General features: G+C 39.4%; 4 protein-coding genes and 1 non-coding gene across 7 annotated transcripts in view; 3 read left to right on the forward strand and 2 right to left on the reverse strand.

Moving 5' to 3' along the window:
- The window catches only part of LOC139952154 (mRNA export factor-like), a 32,357-nt gene extending 20,125 nt beyond the window's left edge, over positions 1-12,232 (reverse strand). For both annotated transcript variants that reach the window (XM_071951139.1, XM_071951138.1), the window contains exon 1: positions 12,222-12,232. The gene's annotated coding sequence lies outside the window, so the exon portion shown is untranslated. The remainder of the gene's footprint in view (positions 1-12,221) is intronic.
- On the forward strand, positions 203-10,195 carry LOC139952151 (calpain-A-like). Its single transcript, XM_071951136.1, has 12 exons — positions 203-461; positions 1,226-1,900; positions 2,567-2,704; positions 3,161-3,292; positions 3,738-3,931; positions 4,048-4,222; positions 4,814-4,989; positions 5,705-5,782; positions 6,549-6,649; positions 6,919-7,041; positions 7,810-7,940; positions 8,085-10,195. The coding sequence occupies exons 2-12, from the start codon at positions 1,340-1,342 to the stop codon at positions 8,325-8,327; spliced, it is 2,052 nt and encodes a 683-aa protein (XP_071807237.1). The 5' UTR covers positions 203-461; positions 1,226-1,339; the 3' UTR covers positions 8,328-10,195.
- On the forward strand, positions 6,142-6,214 carry Trnas-aga (transfer RNA serine (anticodon AGA)). Its single transcript has one exon. It is a non-coding gene; the product is annotated as a tRNA-Ser (tRNA).
- LOC139952153 (IQ motif and ankyrin repeat domain-containing protein 1-like) lies at positions 10,374-17,981 on the reverse strand. Its single transcript, XM_071951137.1, has 12 exons — positions 17,840-17,981; positions 16,397-16,521; positions 15,644-15,888; positions 15,147-15,311; positions 14,569-14,789; positions 14,210-14,446; positions 13,134-13,278; positions 12,676-12,790; positions 12,300-12,399; positions 12,008-12,142; positions 11,636-11,764; positions 10,374-11,309 (listed from the first exon to the last, which is right to left on the reverse strand). Exons 2-12 carry the CDS (start codon positions 16,497-16,499, stop codon positions 11,150-11,152), a joined length of 1,755 nt encoding a protein of 584 aa, XP_071807238.1. The 5' UTR covers positions 16,500-16,521; positions 17,840-17,981; the 3' UTR covers positions 10,374-11,149.
- Positions 17,982-18,678: 697 nt separating this feature from the next.
- On the forward strand, positions 18,679-25,818 carry LOC139952661 (kelch-like protein 24). Of its 2 annotated transcripts, none has more exons than XM_071951864.1 (8): positions 18,679-18,841; positions 19,729-19,948; positions 20,690-20,831; positions 21,131-21,747; positions 21,906-22,142; positions 23,119-23,408; positions 23,654-23,803; positions 24,209-25,818. In XM_071951864.1, exons 2-8 carry the CDS (start codon positions 19,764-19,766, stop codon positions 24,475-24,477), a joined length of 1,890 nt encoding a protein of 629 aa, XP_071807965.1. In that variant the 5' UTR covers positions 18,679-18,841; positions 19,729-19,763; the 3' UTR covers positions 24,478-25,818. The 2 variants fall into 2 exon arrangements, with proteins under 2 accessions (XP_071807965.1, XP_071807966.1); XM_071951865.1 differs by having other exon boundaries at positions 18,679-18,837.
- Positions 25,819-25,844: the final 26 nt, after the last annotated feature.

A 25,844-nucleotide genomic window follows, 5' to 3' on the forward strand; every position in this document is an offset into this window, starting at 1 on the left:
ACAGTTGCCTGTGCTGTGTGTATACACACTCAGCGCTTCAGACGAGAAGACGGAACCTGAAGCCGAAACCAAAGCCGAAGCCGTGGTTTCGAAAAGGGCCCTAATACTATAGGGACCGTATTATTGACATACCGCCCTCTTTTGTTGGAATAATGCAAGGGCTGATCAATACCGTTCTTTTCTGTAGCTAGGCGATGGGAGAACACAATGTGTCAATTTATTGTGTTGTGGGAGTGTTTATTGACGGCAAAAAAAATCAATATTGAAATTGGAGCCTTGAAATTTATTGAAAGATCAAGAGCTGTACGTCGTTTTTGATTGACGATCGAGTCAAGACACACCAATGTCATGAAAAAGAAGTGATGTGGGTAGCTGTTTACTTCCACGAATTCTATGCAGAATCATCATCATTCATTCATGGAGGAGAGCTTTGAACATCGTTGTTGAACGAAAAATGCACGGTCAGTTTGTTGATTAATATTTGTATCATATAGAATATTTATTGTAATTTTTATTTGTAAACACAATGATCTGTAAAAGGGGACACCTCCGCATTATTTGTATTCTATAAAAGTCGACATAAGTTCGATGGAGGCACAAATATACATTATGATTTGTTTGATCATCAGTCGATTTCATGATTCCCGGCAGCGGATTTTTATTAAAACTTCTTGAATCTTAGTTTTTCTTGGCTGAATTAAAAGCTCCATCTACTTGTAGAAACTATTTAAGGCTCTCACTGGGGAGTCTTAGTTTCTAGATACAGCTAGCTACCCACATCACGGAGCCTTGCTTAGAACATGTTAGGCCTAGCTAGGGCTTGATTCCTTGCAGGTTAGGCCTAATTCAGATTCAGAAATATTGAATTATCGAAATCTCAGGAACATCGTCACTCGGATGACCGATTTTTAATAATGAGAAGGAAGTATTTCTCATCAAAGACACTTCACATTCATGATATAACGTCATTGCGATAACGTAACCCTCCTGCGGACCAGGAGGGTTACGTTATCGCAACTAATTAATGACAATACAGTCAGTTGGCTACAGTACAGGCCCTTTCTATGAAAACACCTGTGCTGTAAAGGGGGGGGGGTGGTGTTGAGGGGAAGGGGATATTTTCATGTACATCTTTTGTAAATTATGGATGAACTATCCTACTATGAAGTTCAAATTAATTCACAGTTAAAGTGATATTAGCATATCATTTTATATTTTATTACAGGTCCCTGATGTAGGCCTATCTCAACCATGAAGGTATGCTTGTGTAAGTGAGACCTCCACTTTCTGAGAGTTCAAAACTTCTATCTCAAAGAAGTCAGGAAAACCATCTTCTACAATGGGATGTGGTGCATCATCTCCTGCTCCACTTAAAACCCAAAACGATACCTATGGTAGAAGATACGGCAAGTTAAATTACCGAAATAATTACCAGCAAGGTTATCAACCGCAGAACCACCAACCGCAACAAATCTACTACTCTTCGAATTCCAGTCCGAATTACTGGTATCCGAACCAGCCACCAGGGTTAGCCAGTTACAATCATGGCATCGCTGTCATCAATCCTCCTCTGGTTCGACCAGCTAAGAGTGAGACATCGGCACCTCCGCTTCCAGCTGGGATGAGAACCAAGACAAATAGTTCCACGACAAAACCAGCAATTAAAACAAAAAAATCAAGAACTTCACCGAAGTCGAAACCAACGGGAAAGAAAGTAAAGTCAAAAGAGCCGAGCTCTAAGTCGTTATCACAGCCAGCAGGAAATGGGAACGCATCTTTGTCGATTGATAAAGATGAGGCGGAGCTTTGGAAGACGGGGGAACTTTCTGGAGAACCTGAACCTGTGGAAGAGTTAGAGGAACCACACCCGGATCATGCACTTATTCTTGGAGTGACAGAGGTACAAAATTTGTCATAACCTTTTTCAATTTTTTTTATGGCCCTGTCCGATTCTCACTATGCATAGTGAAAATTTGAACTTAATTGGTCATCAAAGTTGCGAGAGAATAATGGAAGAAAAAACCCACCTGTTTGCACAAGATGCCTTGTGTGAGATGCCTTGAATGCGAGACCTCATCAGCTGTGGTCTTTAATACAATTCAAATAGTTTTCTCAAATAATCTGTTACTTCAGAGGGGGCCATTCCTCACAGAAGATGTTTTATACATGTACTATTACTATTATAGGCCTACCAACAGCTTTCCATAGCTCGTTACCCAAACAGTGCCTTTATGAATCTTGGTGCTTTGGTTGGTTGCATTGGCAATGACATAGTTGTAGCTTTCCTTGGTGTCCACCTTGGACCCCGGTTTGAATCCCACTGGGGGCACTACAGTATTGTGGATTGGATTTTCAGTCCCTACCTTACTGCGTGGGTTTTCCCTAGTACACCTTATGGGGTTTTCCCTCCCACATCTAAATCTGAAACTTCCTTCCTTTCTCCATTGGGTTCTTGGCTACCAAATGTGTAGATTATAAGATCGCTTTTCTGAGAGTTCTTGTTGGCTTCACAACCAGAATAAATGAAATGAAAATACTGATCCCATAATCTCTGTTTGTATTCTAGGATTATGAAGCGTTTAAAAAGAAATTTAAAAGCATTTCAGACGGCAAGCTATATGAAGATCCAGATTTTCCAGCCGACAACTCTTCTCTCTTTCGTGACGAGAACAAAAATGATAACACTGAATGGAAGAGGCCATTTGTAAGTTTCCCCCCCACTTTTACTATCATCATGCATCATGCAAGCCAAATGTGTATACTCCCCTACCCGTTAACGAATTTGTCACTTAAAGACACAATTTTTAGTCACTCATGAACAGTAGGCCTTAGGCACTTCAGTTTTATAAAACTGATGGAAAAAAGTCCCGTATTCATCAATGTTGACATACTCGACAGGGTCTATAACGTGAGAATTTTGAATAACAATATTTCAGACCTTGAATTACACAGAGGCCATGGCCTAGTTGCCCCTGGTCTTGGCCTTCATGCCCCTTCAAAAGTTTCCCCTTAGACTTTAAGATTTTTCAATAGAAGTGCCCTTTGTAAAAGGAGAGTGGCCTTGCCCTCCCTAAGATGAAATTCCAGGAGGGCATGTGCATCTGACCTATTAATGAAAAACAAAATTTCTTTAAAAATTTTTCATCTTTTCTAAAATCAGGAAATATGTGAGAAGCCCAGGATGTTTGTTGACGGAACGAGTCGGGAAGACGTCGTCCAAGGTGAACTCGCAGACTGTTGGTTCCTGGCTTCATGTGCTGGGATTGCCCCACATAAGGATCTCATTAAAAAGGTGAAGAAAGTAAAGAATCAAATTAACAAGTTCTATCGCATTTCACAATCGTCTCAACAACATTCCTCCCTGGGGAGTAAACAACCCCTGGGCAACTGTAGTGCTCCAAAGAGCCCAAGTCAGGGTTTGAGAAAGGCCTCTGCTTTCCTATAATCTCTAAGAGCAGTCGTCAGTCTTGGGTTGACTTTCATCTTACTCCACATTTATGACATTCATCTACAATGGTGTATTCCTCATGGAGTTGCAGACAATAAATACACACACTGCAAAGGAGCTGCCATACTGCGAGCAAACATTGAAATCACTATCCCTGGGAACTCAGGTGATGGTGTGACCTCTGACATTAGCCGTATGCAAATTTTACAGTACTGAATATTTATGAGAGAACTGTAGCCACGTGGGCCAAAGCAAATATCACATCTTAATCTCTCTTTCACCCTTTAAGATAATCCCAGAGTACCAATCCCTCTGTCCGCCAAACTACATCGGAGCCATTCACTTTCGATTTTGGCGATTTGGTCGCTGGGTCGACGTTGTAATCGATGACAGGTTACCGACAAGAAACAACAAGCTAAGATTTGCTTCTTCGAGTGAGACGAATGAGTTTTGGCCCGCACTGATGGAAAAGGCATATGCAAAGTAAGAAACATATTCAGGAAGCTTTCTACTATCATTATCTTCAAACTGGACTTTGTGTTAGAAAAAAGTACATTATAGACCCTTTAAAAAGAATAATAAAAATGTGTATCTTCCAGGTTAAACGGGACGTACTTGGGTCTTGCTGGCGGGATGGCAGCGGACGCTTTTGTGGATCTAACGGGAGGACTGTCGGAAGTCTTCTTATTCACTCAGGAAAGCGTCTCCCCAGATTTCTACTGCATGCTCTACCAGGGAATTAAGACGCAGGCCTTTCTGTCATGTTCACAGAAGGTGTGTGCAAGGTTTCTCATTTCTCTAATTGCTCATTCAATTTCAGTGATCACATCACAAATATTTTAAAGGCAGTGGACACTATTGGTAATTACTCGAAATAATCATTAGCATAAAACCTTACTTTGTAACAAGTAAAGGGGAGCTGTTGATAGTAAAAAAAAATTGTGAGAAACGGCTCACTCTGAAGTAACAAAGTTTTTGAGAAAGAAGTAATTTTCCACGAATTTGACTTCGAGACCTCGAAATTAGATTTTGAGGTCTCGAAATCAAGCATCTGAAAGCTTACAACTTCGTGTGACTAGGTGTTTTTTTTTTCTTTCAGTATTATCTTGCAACTTTGACGACCAATTGAGTTCATATGTTCACAGGTTTTTTATTTTGTGCATAATGTCGAGAAACACCAAGTAGGAAGACTGGTCTTTGACAATTACCAATAGTGTCCACTGCCTTTAAGGCAAGCTTTCAACCATCAATATCTTCAAACCAGGGAAGTTTTAATGTGAATCTGTGGACATTGTGTTCTACAAAAAGTACCCCAATCCTTTAGAGCCAACAATTTGAATTTTTTTTTGAAATGTTTACTTGTAGAATCCAAACTGGAAGAACGTGACGGCAGATGACTCTGGGATTGTCTCGGGTCACGCTTACACGATCACCGATGCTCAGGTTGTTTATCTTGAGAAGAAGAAAAAAGTGGTGAAGCTTTTGAGGGTTCGGAACCCTTGGGGAAATGCTACGGAATGGCAAGGAGACTGGAGTGACAAGTATGTAGAATATACATTCATGTATTTTATATAATATATATATTTTATATAATGAATAGGGTAGATGGCCTTAGCTTTCGATCCAATCCGGACCTTCTTCAGAGGCATAAAACAAGTACAAACAAATAGAAATAGAGAGGTGGAAAGGGGATTAAGGAAAGGATCCAGAAAGAAGCGGGAAAATACCAGCCAATCAAAGTTTCTATGAACCAATAGGAGTGAAATTATATATATATTTTATATATAATTTTTTCCTGGAGGAGGAATTTTATTCAAGTTAATTTAATGTACAAAGCTACACAAACTACTGATAAAACCAACTACTTTTAGACTGATACGAAAAAAGAATTGGCAAATGGCAAAAACGGGAAATTTGATGATTTAGTTTGTACATAGCAATACAAAGGGCTCCCATTCGGCATTGAACTTAATCTAAGTTGTTATTCTTATGCGCACATATCCACCCAGGTGTTCAAGGCGCAGTAAAAAAAAAAAAACACAAGCAAATTAGTCCTTGGAAACCTGTGACATAAGATAAGTTTTGAGAAGAGATTTGAATTTTGTGGTACATAGACGAGATCTAGGATGAAGTGGTAGAGAGTTCCAGATGCGTGGCGCAGCTGAAGAAAAAGACCGGTATTCATGCTTTCTAGAAGCAGTCTCAACCTTGAGCTGGATACTAACATGCTTCAAATATTTTACCGTTTCCATGTAGTTCCTCAATGTGGAAGAAGATTTCAAAAACCGACACTAAAAAACTGAACCCCCAGCAGAAGGATGATGGAGAGTTTTGGTAAGTTGTTTTTATTTGATAATTTGCTGCAAGGTATGTGGGACTACCTTTGAATTATGAGACCTACTCCTTTTAACAAAGCACCATATACAAGGTGCTGTGGCGCAACATGCAGCCAACCAAACCAGGAACACCAGGGCAAACCCCTTCTCTTTTTGATAAGTGCATTGGGTTCTTTTAGGTGCATTACACAAGACACGGGACCACTGGCTCAGTCTCTTGCTTAAGGACACAGCTAGGTGTCACGACTGGGACTCGAACCCACACATGCTGATCAGACACCAGAATTTGAGTCCGGTGCTCTTAACCTGCTAGGCCAGGACACGCCACAAATGTCTTTCAAATGTTTCTATTCATGTACCTCGGTAGTCTAGTTGGTAAGACACTGTTCTAGAATTGCAGTGGTCGTGGGTTCGAATCCCACCCGAGGAATATGCCTGTGATATTTTTTTCGCAGGACTCGGGGGAAAGTACTGAGTATACAGTGCTAACACACATCGGTGTATGGGTAAAAACCAAAATTATTATTTAACTACTGTGATACATTTTTTTTTTATATTCCATAATAATTATAATAATTAGGGAATTAGGGGAGTAGCTTAACTATTACACATTTTATTATTTATTATTATTTTTTTATTACCAATTTGCCTTCTATTTAATTTCAAATTTTAAATTATGTAAATTTTTTGTAGTTCAGCCTTTGTGCTGCGAGGGCAGTTTTTTAATAAACCATTTTATCTATCTATCTTATCTAATAATACAGGATGTGTTTTGAAGATTTTTGCAAGAAGTTCAACTCGGTTATAATGTGTACACTGGGACCTGACTTTGATGGTGATGGAACAGCAGATATGAATGAAGCAGGTAAACAATATGCAAACAAAATTATTACTAATAACAACAGTAATAAGTAGGTTCTTATATTATACACACATTGGCTGGCAATGACCGCTTGGCCAAGACATGGTTCAGCAAGGATTATACATTTTGGCCTCGACAAGCCGGGAGCTAGAATTAACCTTTCTAGGAGTTGAGACAATCAATGTCGAGGTGTATAGTTCAGGGGGGATTTGTTTGAAAAGACTCTTCCAAAAACAAATAACGACCATCCATCCGATTTATTTTGTGAACAGGTGGTGGGTTTTGCGTTGCTGATATGCGAGGACACTGGATCAAGAACGTCAGTGCTGGAGGATGTACCAACCATGATACGTTCTACAACAACCCCCAGTTCAGTTTCATACTTCTTCATCCAGGTAAGCAAAGTGTCACACCATGCAGGGGCCATTTTCATAGAGCTGCTTAACTAAGCAAAAAATTTGGTTAAGCATGAAAATAGCTCGCTTATTTTACACATGTTCTACAGGCCAAAATGTCATGCCATGTGCTTGTGACTGGTATTGGGCTATTGTTTACTTAGCATAACAATTGAGTTGAGTCTTGGCCGGTATTCTGATTTTACTAAGCATGGATTATTTTGCTTAAGCAGAATTTTGTGCTTAAGCAGCTCTATGAAATTGGGCCCAGGGTGGAAGAATAAAGAAGGGCGGGGGGGGGGGGGGGGGGGGGGGGGGAGAGAGGGAGAGGATTCCTATATATTTATATTCCAGATTTATTTATGTGAACAAATGAACTAGTTTTTCATTATTGAATTCAAGGTTCGTACATGTATGAAAATATACTGTTGACTTTGGGGTATATCAAGGCAACACAAATCAGCAAGATACGTTTTGTTTGGCGAGAAAGACTTTTTCGGTTTACAGAATTTTGAAGACTGGGAATTTTATGTTTAAATCGCAAAAGAAAAGCCTGCATTGAGTGAGTTAAAAATATAAATAATAAACAAAAATCACAAACAAAAGCACAGTCAGAAGTTTAGGCATTTAGTTTCTTCCACAACTCTCAAGAGGAAAATTAAGAATAAATTGAAATGAAAGAAGCTGACCCTTTTAAAATAAGTCCCAATGTGATTATAACCAAAGAAAGTGTTTATTGTTTTTGGATAACTTTTTCTTTCATTGTAGACGATGCTCATTCATCAGACTCCAATATGCGAGGGAAATGTTCCATCATTATTGCCGTCATGCAGGAATACCGACGCTCTAAGAAGAATCTCGCTCCAAAGAGACATCAAATCGGCTTCAAGATATTTCAGGTATTTTTAACTCAAGTAATAAACCACACGAGAAACTGACGTCTCGGAAAATTTTAAGGCGGGAAATTGAGCTCAGTGATGCTATGTGATGCTAGTTATAACAACCTATTACATATTAGCCTAATGTACTTCCAATTTCCACAGACCGATGACCCAAGCAGACCACAGAGTAGACACGAGATGGAACAAGCCGATGAGGTCGGTAGATCTGGTTCATTCATCAACTACAGGCAGGTGTATAGACGCTTCACCCTGTATCCTGGAAGCTATAACATCGTACCCTCAACCTTCTTGCCTAACACACCTTCGTCCTTCATGGTGCGCCTTTTCACCGAGAAAAAAGCAATTTTCCGATCTTTGGGATCCTTCATTGGTAACACCCGATAACTTTTTGTTGTACTGTGGGTAGGCCGAGTTGTGGGGACTTTTAGTATACAATGGAACAAAGGTCACACACTGTTTTTCTTGTTTAAAGCCATTGGACACTTTCAGTAAACAGTATGTCCAAGTCCCACACTTTGTGTATCACAACTTATATATAAAATAACAATCCTGTGGAAATTTAGGCTCAATCTGTCATCGGAGTCAGGAGAAAATAACGGGAAAACCCACCCTTGGTTTCCGCAAGATTTGCCGTGTCATGACATGTGTTTAAAACAAATCCGTAATTCTTGCTATTGAGAATTGATATTGTTTTAATGTTTTCTCAAAAAGTAAAGCATTTCATGGAATAATATTTCAAGAGAAGTCTTTCACCATTACCTTCTGTAAACCCTGTAAGTTATTTGTAAATCTGTGAACTTTTTTTTTCTGTACCGAAAGGGTCCAATGGCTTTAAACTGTGTCTCCTTTCAAGGGGATTCTTTGGAACGGGGAATAATAGAACAAAAGAAAGTCCCACAACTATGTGTGGAAAGTGTGTGTTCTTATATCTTGTATGTCTAGTAAGAAGTATAGGGTATAAAACACTGTTTTTAACAGTTTGTTTGTAAACAAATTTTGTGTACTCCGCCAAAAATTACTTCAAAACATTCCAAGCTCCCTCTGGATACCTTCAGTTAGCCAAATAAAATTTTAAAAAGGCCAAATTACCCTTGGTTGATTCTTTAAAGAACTCAAACAAACCATTAACGACCACGTTTTTCAGAATTCCCACAGGAATCGGAAATAAATCTCCTCTTCTTGAGCTAAGAGCCACTTCTGGCTAAAGTCATTATATTTCTTCGACAGGTGACTTCCACATAGCTGGGCGAGTTAGAACTTTGTCCTACCCAGACGCAAGGGTCCTAAATCAGTTCTTATTATCAGATGGTTTAATCTATTTGAAAGGGATTGTCTTCACCAACAAAATTATAAAAATAGAAGAAAATACCATGATTTATAAAATGTTGGAAACAGTACCATGGTGTAAGCAATAGTTTCTGCGAGTGCCAATGAAGGTTTAAGTGCATTAATTAACAGTTTAGTAATTGGTTGAGGCTGAGTGTAGATTTTGTATATACATTATGTACTGTAATCTGAATTTAAAAAGGCCTTATTTTTTAAGTCTTTTTTCTTTCTATTTGAACTTTATCGTAATTTGGAGCAATGTGATATTTTTAAAACTACATACAGGTTTATTTTGTATAGAATTAAGTTATTTTTTATACACATTGTATACCAGATGAACAGAATTATCTAATTTGCATTTTTACATGTACTTCTCTTGACTCTTTGGCGCCTGTGAAACATTTAAAAATGAGACCTCTTTTTTGAAGTCGATGGGTACTTTTTGTATGATACAAAACACAATGTCCACAGATTTACATTAAACTCGCACAGTTTGAAGATTATGATCATGAAGATGGTAGAAAACTTACCTTAAACTGTTATATGCTGAAGAGGTTCTGTAGTTTTTGAGAAATTAGTAAAACAAGTCACAACAAATAATTTTCACAAATTATTTTAGCATGTAAAACAAATATTTGTGACATTGTTTTACTAATTTCTGAAAATTACAGCACCTCACCAAGTAATATTTTGAGAGAAGCCTTCTACTATCATTATCTTCAAACGTAAGTTTTGTGTTACCCAAATCCTTTTGTGCAAGTCAAAGAAATAAATTCCAGGTGAACAGTATGCCAAAATGAAATTGTATTTTTGTTGTGGTTCAGTAATCAGAGATTTCAATAATGGTGAATAGAATGCCAAAAATTAGCCAAAGTGCCTTGTTTGGTTCAGGGTTAATGATATCTATTTCCAGGGTTGTAAATAAACTGTTTGAAATGAATAGTATTTGTCCGTTTTGTTTTCTTCATGTATGTGTGTGTGAAGCATCGTTATAATGTTTATCATTATTATGTTTGATTGTTTAAGATTCTCAAAAAAAATATATCAACGGAAGTCCTCTCGTAAAGATCACATTTTTTTAATCTTCCTTTTATTGGACGGATTTTCAAGAATAAAAAAGTTTTTTGTACAAAAACATATCCATATATACAAATATTATCTATTATCTGATTATAGGCATGTCAAGCTGTAAATCAACTGGAGATCTATTAGAAAAGCAATGAAGAACACACAAGCTGTTGGGAAAGTTTGATGTAACCTGATTTCATTTTAAGGCTGAACAAAACATAAAAACCCAATCTTAGAAACCGCAAGTTTTCTGAATGCACAATCCCAGAAGCGTTACTACGAGTACATGTAGTAAGGGGGGAAATGCAATGAATTTTGTCCTTCTCTTTATTTCCTAAAAGGTCTGAAAAGACTTGAGGATTCTTTTAAAATATGAAATGGCTGGTTCATCTAAAAAAACAAAATAATGCGAGGTGAATTAATAATACTTCACACAATCACAGCGAATATTTCAGTCCAGTTGTTTTTCCTTGAGTTTTGTGAATCTCTCACCTGGACCATCATGATCAACATGATGATCAGGCTTGGACTCAAAACATGCAAATACATGTATCTCCAAAGGCGATCGAAAGAAGCTTTCTCCTGAAGATAAGCAGGGTGTACTGTTCAAAACTTTGAGACCACACCGCTCTTTTCAGAGCCAATACTCCCACATGAGAGATTTAAAACATGGACTCCAATGTCTACTACTTATTAAAAGTTAAAATAGTTAAAACTATCCCTTGTGTTTACCAATTTCACATACTCACAACAAAGCCGGTTGAGGTGATCGGCCAATCAAATTCTCTGTTGCATGTTTCACATGAGAGATCTCATCCAACAACAACCCTGATTGGATACATATTTTCTAGCAGGTAATCTGATGGTTCTATTTTAGTCACAATGACAAATAGGAAATGCTCAGTGCGTGAGTCAATGAAGCTGTTTTTCCTATACTGCGGTCCGTCAGAATCTTTGATCAGGTACGCATATCTAAAAACCACAAAGAAAATAACAATTATTACTATTACTGGTCTATTAAAACCTGCTCGTCGCAGCCGACGGGCTGAATTGTAGACAGATTTATAATAAAAACGTAAACGTTCAGTAAAAGACTTATTATTCATATATTTATATATTTTAATAGGAACAAGTAAACATTTAAAAGCAATAGACAATAGTTTTGTTTACGAAAAATAAAATGAAAATAACAATGAGATGACAACAGAAAAATAAATTCTGAATATAGTTAGAGTGGGAAAGAACTCAACTCATTCAAGGAAGATACATGATTAGGAATAAATAGACAGGATGCTTACTTTTCATTCTTGATAATTTCTTTGGTCATGATATCTTGCATGAATCCTTTGTGGACTTTATCGAACCTGTCCGAGCACGTCTCAAACATATCCACCTCAAGCATGTCTAGAACGAGTGGCTTCCCAAACCTAGGAGCAAAGCAGACCATATCATCAGAAAAGTAAAGATTAAAGACACTGGACACTAATGGTAATTGTCAAAGCCCAGTCTTCTCACTTGGTGTATCTCAACATAATATGCATAAAATAACAAACCTGTGAAAATATGAGCTCAATTGGAAAGCTCCATGAAAGAAAAAACACCCTTGTCATTCTTTGTCTTTGTTCAACCCCCAAAAGCATTAGTGTTATTAAAAGGACAATTATACCAACCTGATAGAACCCAGCACTGCCATTCGGATCACTTCAGGCTCCATGTTATTTGGGTTCAGAGAATTGATGAAATTTGTGTCTTGATAACGTAAGAAGGTCGACGCCCGGCCGGACGGATCTATAAGAAGTGGCCACCTGTTGATTGTAGAAGAAGATTGTACCAACGGTTTAGATGAACGTATCATCAGCACATCCTCATAATTGCGGAGCGCCATTGCAAGTTGTACCTTAATGAAGCCATTACAAAAAGAAAACTTGGGTAATGTCTGTTTATAGTCAACTTTTGACTCACCTGCCATCATTTTTAATCTTGTCTCCAACGTCCCTCATCAAAACATCATGAAGTTCTTTGATGTTCGCTCTTACACCAACTTCTGCTTCTCCATCAAGCCCTAAGAAAAAGAAAGAATCAAAACACATATAAAAATAACATGTATGACTTAAATTGTTACTTTCTTATTACACTCCTCCACTTTTTCATCGGTCTACAATTGATACATCACTCACTTTAAATGCTCCCCGAGCAAACAGAGTTCTGGGTCAAATTGTACTGTAGTCAGTAGTAAGAGTGGGAGAAAATAATGCATATATATAACTTGGACAACCAAACCCTTCTCTTGCAGAGAAAACCCTACACAGAATATTATGTTACGAGTCAGTGTTTGTACCTTTTGCTGTCTTCTGTTGCTCTCTGATCTTAAGTTTCACATTAGCGAGCTGCTCTCTCGCTTTCTCTGCCTCCAGCTTCGCCATCTCAAGATCGTTTTCAGCATCTTTCACCACCTGATGAAGAACCCGAAAAAAAATGAAATTCTTTGCACTTGGCTTGTTAACTATAACAGCCTTCTTTTGACTACTTCTTTTTGCTCTTTGAGAAAGACTCTGCTAGGGGTCGAACTGCCATTAACTATTGTTTGCATCTATACCATAGGTCCTTTTGGTTGGTTAAAGCAGTTTGCAAATCTATTTTCTATTTTATTTTGCTTGTCAAAAAAATTACTAATGTTTTGAAAAAGGTAGGGACACTGTTTGTTTTTTCCAACATAGAGCTGGTTAAAGGACAAAATGAGAAAATAGACCCTACCTTCACGACCTTTAACTTTAAGCATTTTGAGAAGTGAATTACCTGTAACGTTATATCTGTCTTAACATTCTTAGCCATGCACTTATCATGTTCAGTGATGCGTTTATTGAGCTCACAGTAAGCCTTGTTGAGCTGAAGTTGTCTGGTGTCATGGTCCTTTTGGGCTTCCGCTAATTGGTTCTCCAACCTGGGAAAAAATAATAATAATTGTGTCAAGAAAAAATATGATTATTTTGTCTTTCAGCATAAAATTTGTCAATCACTCTCTCTCTCTCTCAAGTCCATTAGGGCGTCCGCTGTCCCTTGGGGGTCCGAGAAGCGAACTCCCTCCAAGCCTCCCTGTCCAGAGCTGTTGCCAATCACAAGGCTGGATAAAAGGCCATTGAAGGGGAGGGTTTGACAAGGGGGAAAAGATCAGGGACCACTGTACTACCACAGAGTTATTTGCAAAAATTGAACAGAAACTGGAATCCCCTTACCAAACAAATACAAATAAATTGAGATCTTGTAGAAAACGTTTCTTTTCCAGTGAAAGTTCTGCCATCTAGTGGTCTATCGGAAATTGTCTTTCTGAGTCCAGTAATTTATTGACCAGAAACTGGAACCCCCTAATGGACCAAGTCCAACAGTCTTTTTTTCAAAGCATTTGAATATCAATTAAACTTATGTTCTGGCTATGTACTCTTTGGAAATGTTTAAGAAGTATCGAAATAAGTGTGAGTTTGAACTGAATTGAATCATAATAGGGTGTCGTGGCCGAGCGGATAAGAGCACCGAACTCAAGCTCTGGTGCTTCTGTTCAGCAGAGTGTGGGTTCGAATCCAGGTCGTGACACTTGTGTCCCTGAGCAAGACACTTAACTATAATTGCTTCTCTCCACCCAGGGGTAAATGGGTACCTGTGAGGGCAGAGATGGAATTGATTGATTTAGCCGAGTAGCGCATGATTAATATTGCACAGGCTGCATACTCCCCACCAGGGAGCTGAGATGTTTAAGGAATGAATTTAATGCCCAGTGACCAGGGGTAATAATGTTGGAAGCGCTTTGAGACGCCCTACAAGTTTGAAAAGCGCTATATAAAAACTAGTTACTATTATTTATTATTATAATTTCTTACTTGGACATCTCCACCTCCCTTCTCTTCCTCTCCTCCTCCTTGCGTTTCTCCTTCTGCATCTCCACCTTGCTCAGCATGGTCTCCGTCATTGAGATGTCCCACTCCTGGAGTAGGACAGTCAGTGGCTCGTTAGCGGCCACCTGTTCAGGTGTGGCTCCATCGGCAGCATAGAGGCGAGGATCTGCTCCATTTTGGAGAAGGATCTGAGCTGCTGAGAGGTGCCCCGCGAAGGAAGCTCTGCCATGGACAAAGTGGAATAATAATAATAATAGTAAGAAACCAACAAGGAGCTATGATATCAATGCAAAACATATTAAGCATTAGGCAGAGCTATGAAAGATCCGAGAGGTTAAACTAACCTGTAGAGTGGGGTGCGTTCAAATTGTCCACGGACATTCACATCGGCACCTCTGTCAATCAGTAACTTAAGAGTGTCCGCATGGCCCCCACTGGACGCTTCAGACAGAGGTGTGTTACCGTTTGCATCAGCACAATCCACCATATCTAGTTGATGTTTGGCTCGGATGGAGAGGCCCATGGGATCCGAACCAATGCCCTGCTCAGAATCATCTTTGTCAACCTTTGGAGTAGAAAAAATACCCAAAAGCATTATACCCCAACACCGACTGCTCTAGCGATGCAAAGGTTGTGGGTTCAAATCCCACCCGAGTGATTTGCCTGTGGATTCTTTTCACAGAACTCAGTAAAGTACTGTGAAAGCAGTGCTTATTACTAATCGGTGTGTTGGTAAAAACAAATTTGAAAATAAAAATGCAAAACATTTACAAAATGAACTTCGTCATTGCAGTGTCAAGCTGAGCGATGTATTAGACACAAGTTGTGCTGGCTTCACGCAGAGTGGGTTTCGAATCCCAGTCATGACACCTGTATCCTCGGCAAGGAATAATAACAATAAACAAAATAATAGTTCACTGACCTCTTTAAGAATGACTAGAAGTTCATCATTCTCTCCATCAAAGGCTGCCTCTAAGAAACGCTTAATTCTCTGCTGTTGTAGTTTCTTTCTGCGCCTCTCTTCCATGTCCTTTAAGCGTTCCTGTTCAGCGATTTCTTGCTCTCTTTTCACCATGGCAACAAAAGCCTTTAAAGGGACGATAAAGAAGTCAAAATGATTAATACATTTTACCAGTGGTAACAAAAAGCCTAAAGGATTTGAAGAATTGAGATTGAACAAAGACAAAGCCGACTAGAGCGAGATTTTAACCAATGACCTCTGGATTGTCTACAAAAACTGGGTCTCGTAATACAAACAAAAAAATAATAAAAATACGCGCTTTTGCAACACCTGTAGTAAAAGCACTATAAAAGATCTACCGTATAGAAAACTAAATATTATTATCATTTATAAGATACACAGATGTCAAAATGATTATGTCTTAAACACCAAAGATTTGTGATTTGCTTACGACTCACCTCTCGTTCTAACTTCTCCATCAAGTCCTCATACTCCACCTTCTCTTTCCTCAGTCTCACCAAAGCGCATTTACCCAAGAATCGTCGAACCCACTTCTGTATTACAACAGCAGCCAGTGACTCTTTAGATGGAGGCTTTGGTTTGGCCGGGGCAGCAGCATTTCCTCCTTTCTTTGCATCTTTATTTCCTGCCTTAGTGGGAGCAGCAGCTTTTCCTGTGGACTTAACCGGACCCTTAGCTCCAGCTGTTGAGAAACATTTAGCTGTCTTATTTCAATTCTTGAATTTTTATGTTTTTATTTTCTTTGCGAGTGATTTTAAATGTATTTTGTGATTATAAAATCTAGAGAGATTGAGGTGCACACTACGATTTCAGATGTTTTTGGTTTGTAACTTTTTAACGTTGGCTGAAAGAACAGGTTCTTTCTGATTGAATGACCTGACTGACTGCCTGCTTTCGGGGAACTGCCTGCTTTCGGGGAACTGTCATTATCATATATTTAGCAGGCCTGTGGCTGTACATGGAAACATGAACTATATTCAAGTTGCTACCTGCGCATGCACTGGGCGTTATGTCACAAAGTTACTGGGTCAGAGTTCAACCATTTACAGTCAGGTCATCAGTTAAGTTGGTCAGGTCGATGAGCCTGGTCAGAGGTCGGTGAGTTAGGTCAGTCAGGTCAGAGGTAATTCTGTCAATCAATCAATAAAACAACAATGGCTATTTTCCACAAGATAGCCACCATCACCAACCTTTTACTGTGGTTGTTTTTTTCGCAGTTGTAGATTTTTGTGGAGTCGCTCTTGAGGTGGCAGGTTTCCCAGCAACCTTTGCAGCTGGTTTTTTGGGAGGCATTATTATGATTTTCTTTGATTTCCTATTAAAAAAAAAAAAAAGATTACATAGATGAAAGATAGATGATGATTGCTGGCGTCGGGAAATCATATTCATATAGTAAACTGTAAACAAAGCCGGGTACTGGCAACAAAATTGAAAAATGCATTTAATTTACTTAGTCTTACAATTATAATAATAGCCTGGCCCTGGTCAGGCCTGGTGTTTACTCATTAGGTCCTATTTTAATTTATAATTTAAGGATTAATGTTTTTTTTATAAAATTAATTAATATTTATTAATATTTGCCTACATGTATAATAATATTATTAACTCATAAAACATATCACTTTCAACAAATAAGAAAAATAATTGTTACAACAATAAAAAAAGTAGACAATGATGACTATAAAATTAAAAAAGTATAAGTTAACACACAACACAAGTTTGTGTACAATAATGATCTGTATAGGATTTGAGGCATTGCATGGTGGGGTATCAATGTATATTTGGTTTGCGGTAACACCATGTGTGTATCTGCTTGCCAGGTAGAGTTGTTCTTAGGGAACTGTCTCCTGACGATGACTAGAGCAAGCTAGTCGAAACGTTGAGACCAATTCCGAACTGACTCCGCGGCAGTACAGTCATTACGATCCTATAAGCTAAAGTAGTAGTCCAGTCAAATTTCTATACCATCCGCCCTGGTAATAGTTATAAAGCAGGACAGTTCTTTTCAGAACTGAGAAGTCTCCCGAACCTCCGATTTTCTACTCCACGGCAGTAGAATAAAGCAAGACAGTTCCCTAAGAACAACTCTACCTGGCAACTTAAAAAAAATGCACATAATAATCCATATATTATTATTATTATTAATTAAGACTAAGACTCGAGAGTGGTGATAAACGTTGGCTCCAAGTCCAATTGTCAAGACTCAAGGCTAGCAAAAGTATAGAATTTGTTTGTTGACAAACGTGGAACAATTAAGACAATCCCTCAAACTAGAGATGGCGCCAGTCTCCCCGAAAAACGAACCGTGCCTACCTCTACATCATCATGTAAGTAACCCGTCTCAAGTAAGGACATTTTTGTCCTTACTCTATCATCAGTCTATGGTCTCATGAACCTGACTGACGACTGAATGAAACCCGGCGTAACTGGTAACATCTGAACATGAAAGCGCTGCTAAGTTAGACCCAGTAACTGGGGCGCTGTACTCCTTTTCAACAATTTTTGACTTTATCTGTCGTACTAGTACGACAGATAAAGTCAAAAATTGTTGAAAAGGAGTACAGCGCCCCAGTTACTGGGTCTACTGCTAAGTTAGTTACGTTGGACTGTTAATGTTAGCAAGCAGAAATTACCTGTCGTCATTATTCAACAACCAGCAGACGGCACGGCCACAAAATTCCAAGCTAAAAAAAAACTAAGACATCTCACTTTCATTCATTTGCAATTTGCAGGAAGTAGCGTACTTAGCAACGTCCACTTTTACTCCTTGGAGGACCGCGCCGAAGTTGAGTCCAAAACGAAAAATGAATCATCCTCGTTCCCATTTTGACGATACTTGTGCTGTTATACATCTGGTTCGACACTAATCCCAAACGAGGTTGAACAGTAATTACACCTAACTTTCTAAGGACGATCGTCAACGACTGTCAGTCAATTCTCCGAAAAATCAGTGACTGTTAAAAACTGGTGTCTGATCCGCCATGCAAAACTGTCCGTCCGGACACTTTTGCATATGCAATCGTGTCCGGGTGGACACAATTGCATATGCAATAATGTCCTCCAGCGGTAGTTTTGCGTACAGAGGACATAATTGCATGCGCCGGCATGGATATTTTGTGTTTATTATTATTTTGGGTGAAAATAGCAGTTCTATATATATAACCATCTTTGTTCTTAGTACACCAGTTCGATTTCACAAAGAGTTAGGACTAAACCTAACTTAGGACTGGTCCCAGGAGATATACAAATTGCATGGATAGTCCTAAGTTAGGACGAGTAACACTAGTGCTAACTCTTTGTGAAATCCACCCCAGCTTCAATGAAATAATTGTGAAATCGGGAGCAGATAAATGATAGCTCTTTTTGGCCCGATAAACAAAATAGAATGCTCTTCTATGACCAAGCAAACAAAAGTGCGTCAATTGACGGCTGTTGACCACAAACAAGATTTGGTGCTCAACCTACCGATCCTCCTAGCTCACTCTCTCACAACCTCCCTTCGATTTATGAAGCCATTTTTTCGTTTTTCTTGCTTTGTACACTTTCGTTACTAGCACACTCTCGTCAAATCGAATCCCACCAGGCATCGCGCAGTAACCCATGGATCAAGATCGAATGTTTCATCAAAACAGTAGGTAAAATTAATACTAACTCATTGGTGTGTAAATAAATGAAGCTTTTGTTTGTTTTTGCACCACTGGCACTATACCGACTGACTCAGTGACTGTAAGTACACAATCACAAGTGCAGTTGCTCTATTCAGCAACTGATGACTGAGCAAGCATTTGTTTGTAAACAATGTATCCTATCAAAGAATAAAATTAGTTTTTACCAATTTATTGCTGGCATTTGTTTGTTTACTGGCATGACTGGGGGGAAAAGTTTCCGTATGGCGCCACCACTTTTTCATTCGAAATAAAATAATATAGTATCTAATTTACCTGATTGATATATCCTTTTTTGTAAAAATGAGTGCAAAAGTGGTGGCGCCATACGGAAAGTTATCCCGGTTGTGTGATATGGGTAGGGTAGAGTAGTTATAGTGTAAGGTAACCATGGTAACTGCTCTGTGGCATACAGTTTGGGGGAGAGGCATTGGTTGGGCATGTTGGAGAGCAAGTGAAGTCATGGAAGTGGTGGCAAAAACATCCTTGGGTGGTGGGGGGGGGAGGGGGGTAGTACGTATCTAACTTTAGAATAGATGGGACCTTTCATTTGTGCATCATTTTTGATGGGGGTTTCCCCAAGTGTGCAGGGGGGGGGTCTTCCGGTGTCCACCCCCTCCCCCCCATGTGTTTACTTGGTGTTTATCTTTGATTTTAAAATCCCTAAATTGTACAATCTTGGGCGGTAATCTTTCTGAAGGTCAGCTTTGTGAATTTGAGATGGAGTAGAAAATTAATAAATTCACATGCTACACAAACACAAACATCCCCGCAATGTGTGTATCTCCCAGGGTGCGCTATTGTGGATGGGGTGAACACTAACTGATCATTTTAACCATGTCTCTTTATTTTTGTAGCCTTATTCTGCGGCATCTGATACACTAGTTTCAAAATGGCTTCCTCAGCCTGGCCAGCCATCAGCGATGACGACGTCGCCCAAGAACGACGTGATTTCTGTGACTACGAGAACTATGCCCTTCCTGGTGTTGTGCTTTCCTCTTTCAATGAAATGCGACAGACCGAGGACTTGATTGATGTTGTCCTTGTTACTGAGGACAAGCAGATACCATGTCATAGGTACATTTTATTTTTATTTAGTTTAAAAGGGAATGTGTACCTTTGCTTTTTTGAACCAATTGGTTATAAATGTATACAAAAAAACTTACCTGTGAACATTTTCTTTCAAAAGGGGGTTACGTTTTTTAGATATCGCTGAAAATCCAGAGCGGTAGGCCTAAATGTTAGAGCAGAAAGATTAATCTGTAAATTTGCAATACACAATCTGAGAAACAACTCTGACATAAATGCTTCTCAGATTAAATTTGTTTGGGCTAAATTTGTTTTGTCCATAACCACATCACTTCAATATTTGTCCATAACCACATCACTTCAATATTTGTCCATAACCACATCACTTCAAAGTTAAATGATTCTCAAAATACTTTATCGAAAGCTGCTGTAATAATAATAACACAGCATTTGTAAAGGCGCACTGTATTCTAACTCAGTATATTTTTATTGTCATTACCTTTAAGAGTATTCATTTTTGTTTGGTATTTACCCATATACACCGATGTGTGTAGCACTGTATACTCAGTACTTTCCCGAGTCCTGTGAAAAAAAATCACAGGCATTTTACTCGGGTGGGATTCGAACCCACGACCTTTGCAATTCTAGAGCAGTGTCATACCAACTAGACCACCGAGATTGCCCGGTAGCTAGAGGCAGTTCTAATCCTATGTTTTAGCAGCGGGTACTGCAACCTATAAGAGTAATGACCAAACATGTAACAGTTCTGTAATTGAATGTCATTTTTAGAGTTGTCTTAGCGGCAAGTAGTCCATACTTCAAGGCAATGTTTACCGGAAATCTGGAGGAGAAGAGTCAGCAGAGAGTCACTCTTAAAGATGTCAACTCTGAGATGCTTCAACTGATTGTGGATTACGTTTATACATCACAGGTAAAGCTAGGATGCATTTAGAGTGTCATGGCCGAGTGGTCTATAGCATCAAGTTCAAGTTCTGGTGGTTAAGTCTTTAGGGTGTGGGTTCAAATCCCGATCATGACATTTATGTTCTTGAGCAAGATACTTTACTATAACTGCTTCTCTTCACCTAGGGGTATAAATGGGTACCCTGCGAGGGTAGAGGTTGAAATTTTGTTTCAAAAGCCCTCGGAGCGTCCACTGCAGCTCAGGGTTGTATACTCCCCCGGGGAGTTGAGAAAGATTTTGATAGTGATATTTTGTATTGTGTACAGGTACGGATAACAACAGCAAATGTTCAGGAGCTTCTAGCAACAGCCAATTTCTTCCTCATCAAATGTCTGGTCTATGCCTGCAGTAACTTTCTCATACGACAGCTGGATGTAGACAACTGCATTGAGATGCACTGCTTCGCCGAATCCCAGGGCTGCGTGGAACTCGCCGAAGCAGCTTGCAGATTCGTAGTCCACAAATTCCCAGAAGTTTCTAAGACGGAGGCATTTCTTAGGGCCAGTTCTCACTTGTTATACCAGTATGCAGCCCATGAGAACTTGAACTTGAGAAGTGAGACTGAACTCCTTCACGCTCTCTTGGAATGGCTAACGACGGGGGAAGATCGAGACGCTAAGCAAGAATGTTTTCTCTCGTTAGTCAAACATGTTCGATTACCATTCATCGGACACGAGTGTCTAGAACAAGTGAGTAAGTCTGTGGAGAACTTGACTGGATGTAAAGAACTGTTTGGATTAGCTCTTGATTGCAAAGAGGATAAAGTGACCTCCCCTCCGATGGAATGGAGGTGTCCGCGGAGGTCAACAAACTATGTGGAGGTGCTTGTCGTTGTTGGGGGCGTACGAAACAGACACCCTGGCTCACCTGAACTTAGTAAGAGGTATGATGTTGCAATCTTCAGTTGTGTGTTATGAAGTCATACATCAATCATCCAGGTTGTTTGTTTAGATAATCTTCCCATCAAGAGATCTCGGCAAACTCCCTTGCATTTTGTTTGTAATAATAAAATGAAAAACCCTATTGTTTCTATTTTTACAGTAATACTCAGACATACTGCTGCGATCCTCACCTTCAGTTGCGCCATTGGAGCACACTGGCGCCACTCCCGTACACGCTGCGTAACAAAGTCATGTACGACATTGTACGCTTTAAGAACGATATTTTTTTAACTGGTGGCTTTGACGGAGAGAGACATTTAGGAGCAACTGCCTGTGTCTGGAGGTACCTCACTGAAATGGATACGTGGGAACCGCAAAAAGGATTAAACATTGCGAGGTATGTGGCTGCCTTCTTCGGAAAAGTTTATGAAAGAGATCTGTTTGGTCATCCAAAATTAAAGGCAGTGGACACAACTGGTAACTACTCAAAATAATTATTAGCATAAAACCTTTCTAGGTGACGAGTAATGGGGAGAGCTTGATGGTATTAAACATTGTGAGAAACGGCTCCCTCTGAAGTGCCATAGTTTTCGAGAAAAGAAGTAATTTTTCCATGAATTTGATTTCGAGAACTCAGATTTAGAACTTGAGGTCTCGAAATCAACCATCTAATTGCACACAACTTTGTGTGACAAGGGTGGTTTTTTCTTTCATTATTATCTCGCAAGTTCGATGACCGATTGAGCTCAAATTTTCACAGGTTTGTTATTTTATGCATATGTTGAGATACACCAACTGTGAAGGCTTGTCTTTGACAATTACTAATAGTGTCCACTGCCTTTAAGGCCAATCAAAACTTTTGGTAAGAAGCCTACTGCAGCTTTCAATAGTATAAAACATTTGGGGAGTTATATCACTTTGAAGTAATGTGTTTAGATGTAAAAAGTTTAATCTGAGAAGTGTTTCTTTAGCAGGAATGTTTCTCATATTGTGTATTCCTATTAGGGTTTATTCTTGCAGCGCGGATATATTCGCTCTGGATTTTTGGCGAATTTTAAAAAACTTGACTGGCATTTTGAAATGCAATTTTCACAGGTTAGTTTTTTTGTAGACATTTACCTTAACATAGAAACAAAAGATTTTATGAAGTCTAATCACTAAAATGTAATGTATAGAGGATAAAAGGATTTTTGGAGCCATTTGATTGTTTTAATCAAATGGCTCCAAAAATCAAACGTATTTTTTCCTTTTATCCTCTATACATTACATTTTAGTGATTAGACTTCATAAAATCTTTTGTTACAAATAGTGGTATGTACTTCAAACAAAAAACACTCCAACAGTAAACCCTTTTTTTCTTGTAATTTTAACAGGTATCAGCATTGTTCGGCTGTCCTGTGTGGGCAGATCTACGTCATCGGCGGTTACGACGGAATAACCAAACTCGCCAGCGTAGAAACCTACTGCCCCGAAACGAAAACATGGACCTGTATCCAACCAATGATAGCGCCCGTTGCATTCCCAGCCGTCACTGCATTTAATGAGAGGCTGTATGTGATTGGTGGGATCACATCAGACGATAACGTATTCAACGGTATACAGTGTTACGATTCGCAGTCTCAGACATGGAGTGTTATCGATACTCTACAAGTCGTACGAAAAGGTAAAGTCAATTATAACAATTTATCGTCATTCAGCAAAGACTTGAGTACGTGGCCGCCTCATCCTCAAATTGTAATTGGGCCGCACTCCTGGGTCGCCCTACTGTTCTCTCTCAATCGCCACTTTTCTCAGCTCTCCTACACTTCTACCACTCCGCTGTGCCTTTTACTTCCATCTTTCTTGACCTCTTACCTTTGATCTTTAATATTTGACCTCTAACCTTTGATGTGTTGTTTCCAATACCAGGTTGTAAGAGTGTTTTATTGAATGACATGATCTACATCTTTGGTGGGGCCTTCCAGGAGGTGCAAGTGTACGACCCTGCATGCGACAAAGCCTTTAACGTCTCACCGATGATCGGTGCGCACATGTGTACTGGGGCCACAGTCCTAAATGGTAAGAAACACAGAGAGGCTTTTTTTCCTCTTGGGGGTGGGGCGGGGGATGGGGCAAGTTTGTTGACTTGCTGACTAACAATGTGCTTCACACTGCTTCAGATGAAACATTTTCTAAATAGTAAATGTGACGTCTCTTGGCTGAGCTGTTAAGAGAACAGTTATATTTCTTGATTCTTCAATTTAGTGCTGTTTGCCCTGTTTTGTTTTGTGTTGTTGTGACAGGCACATCCATCACAAGCCTCGGCTTTTAGGATGATGCCTCTATGTTTAGATGTGGAAATAATGTTCTATCGATCGATTGATTGATTGATTGAAGTGCCTTGAGTACCTTATTAATGGATACATGTGCTATAAAAAAAGGGCCATCTCCTTTCTCACAATATTTCCGTTTTTCTTTTTTCAGGGAAGATTTATGTGGCAGGTGGGGACAATCTACAGACTGATTCGTCCAAATGTAAATGGGACTCGATCGAATGTTACGACCCAAGCACAGACAAATGGTCAGTAGTCGGAACGATGCCTCTCTCCTTGTATCTCCACGGTGTGGTCACTGTAGTCAGGAATTGCCTCACTATGCATGTACCGAGTGATATACATGGGCTGAAGTCCATTGGTCCATCGATGTTGTATAGAGGATATGGAGAGGGTGAGGTCAACTATGATCCCAGGTAGCGATGGCTACCCAATTGAGAATATTCATCTGAGAAGCTGCATCCAATACACTAGGTGCGTTTGATTAGGCTGTGTCTACCCCACGGTGGTGCTCATCTGGGTGAGCCCCTGGCTAATCGAACGATCACTCGCTATCGCATGGTCACGTCATGCACCTGGGGCTAGCCCCAAGTGACCCACTCCACAACCAGGGCACTTGGGTGAGCCCCTGGAATGACGTCAAGACCGGGGCCGGCCCGGGGAAGCTAATCGACACGCCCACAATGGCTAGGGCTAGGCCCAGCGGCTGTAAAGACACTTAAGGAATTGCTACCCAATTGAGAATACTCATTTTGAGAAAACATTCGGCTATGGTTAGGGCTAGGCCCAGCGGCTGCGACCACACTGTTGAGGAATCAAACTGCTTCACGTTCCAACCATAGCCAGGGCCAACAATCATTATTTCGGACATGTCGGGATGAATGACCAGTTGATAATGACCAATGACAAGGTTTTTTAAACCTCATTGGTCATTATCTTTAATAATTAAAGAATGCAACTTGATGATTCTTTCGCGGATACTACCCGACTGAAAATGCTCTTTTTACTACCCAACTAAGAATAATATACATTATAAATTTAACAAACTGATATTTATTTATTATATAAACTACAAGAATGATTATTGTGACTCTATATGAATATGATTCGAATGACCAATCTCGCCCAACCCTATGTTCAACCATTGTGTTTGGTACCACACGTGCAATATTGGTCAGTGCATACTATTGTTCACAATACCAAAGAGCTGCCTGACCATTTTTCCCTCCGTCCAGCCTTGATTTGATCACATGAACTAGTCTTAATTCAAGACTCTCCTGTTATTAATATCGGCACAAGAGGGCACTCTCTCTCTCACCAAGGAGCGCTTTCGTGGGAGTAATGGGAGTTGGCTCAACCTCCGTCCCAGTGGTGTACGATCTTGCCTTGCAATTATTTTTCTTTCCCAGAATGGTTTGCTCGACCGTAACCCCTGGAAGTGTGACTTATTGGAGATTCTTTTAGGAGACCTTTTGAGACGCCGGCGTAGCAGCAGACATAACAGTCTCTTTTTTTGTTAATAGTAAGGCTCATTTGCTCCTTCAAGATTTTATCTTCAATAATTTGGGGGAATATTCAACAAAATGCTTGAAACCTGTTTGGTTTTATAATACTTGCCAACAGTTTGGTGATGGCCTGCATAGTATGGCCGTAGGCCTATACATGTACATATAATAATATATACATGTGTATAATTGAAAACTTCTTATTTATTTAATAACACAATGTATTTTGTGAAATAAAAGCAAATTATGGATTGGTATGACGTGAACTTTTTGTTGAGAAAC

The sequence above is a fragment of the Asterias amurensis genome, chromosome 20 (genome assembly GCF_032118995.1).
Source record: "Asterias amurensis chromosome 20, ASM3211899v1".
Classification (NCBI taxonomy): Eukaryota; Metazoa; Echinodermata; class Asteroidea; order Forcipulatida; family Asteriidae; genus Asterias; species Asterias amurensis.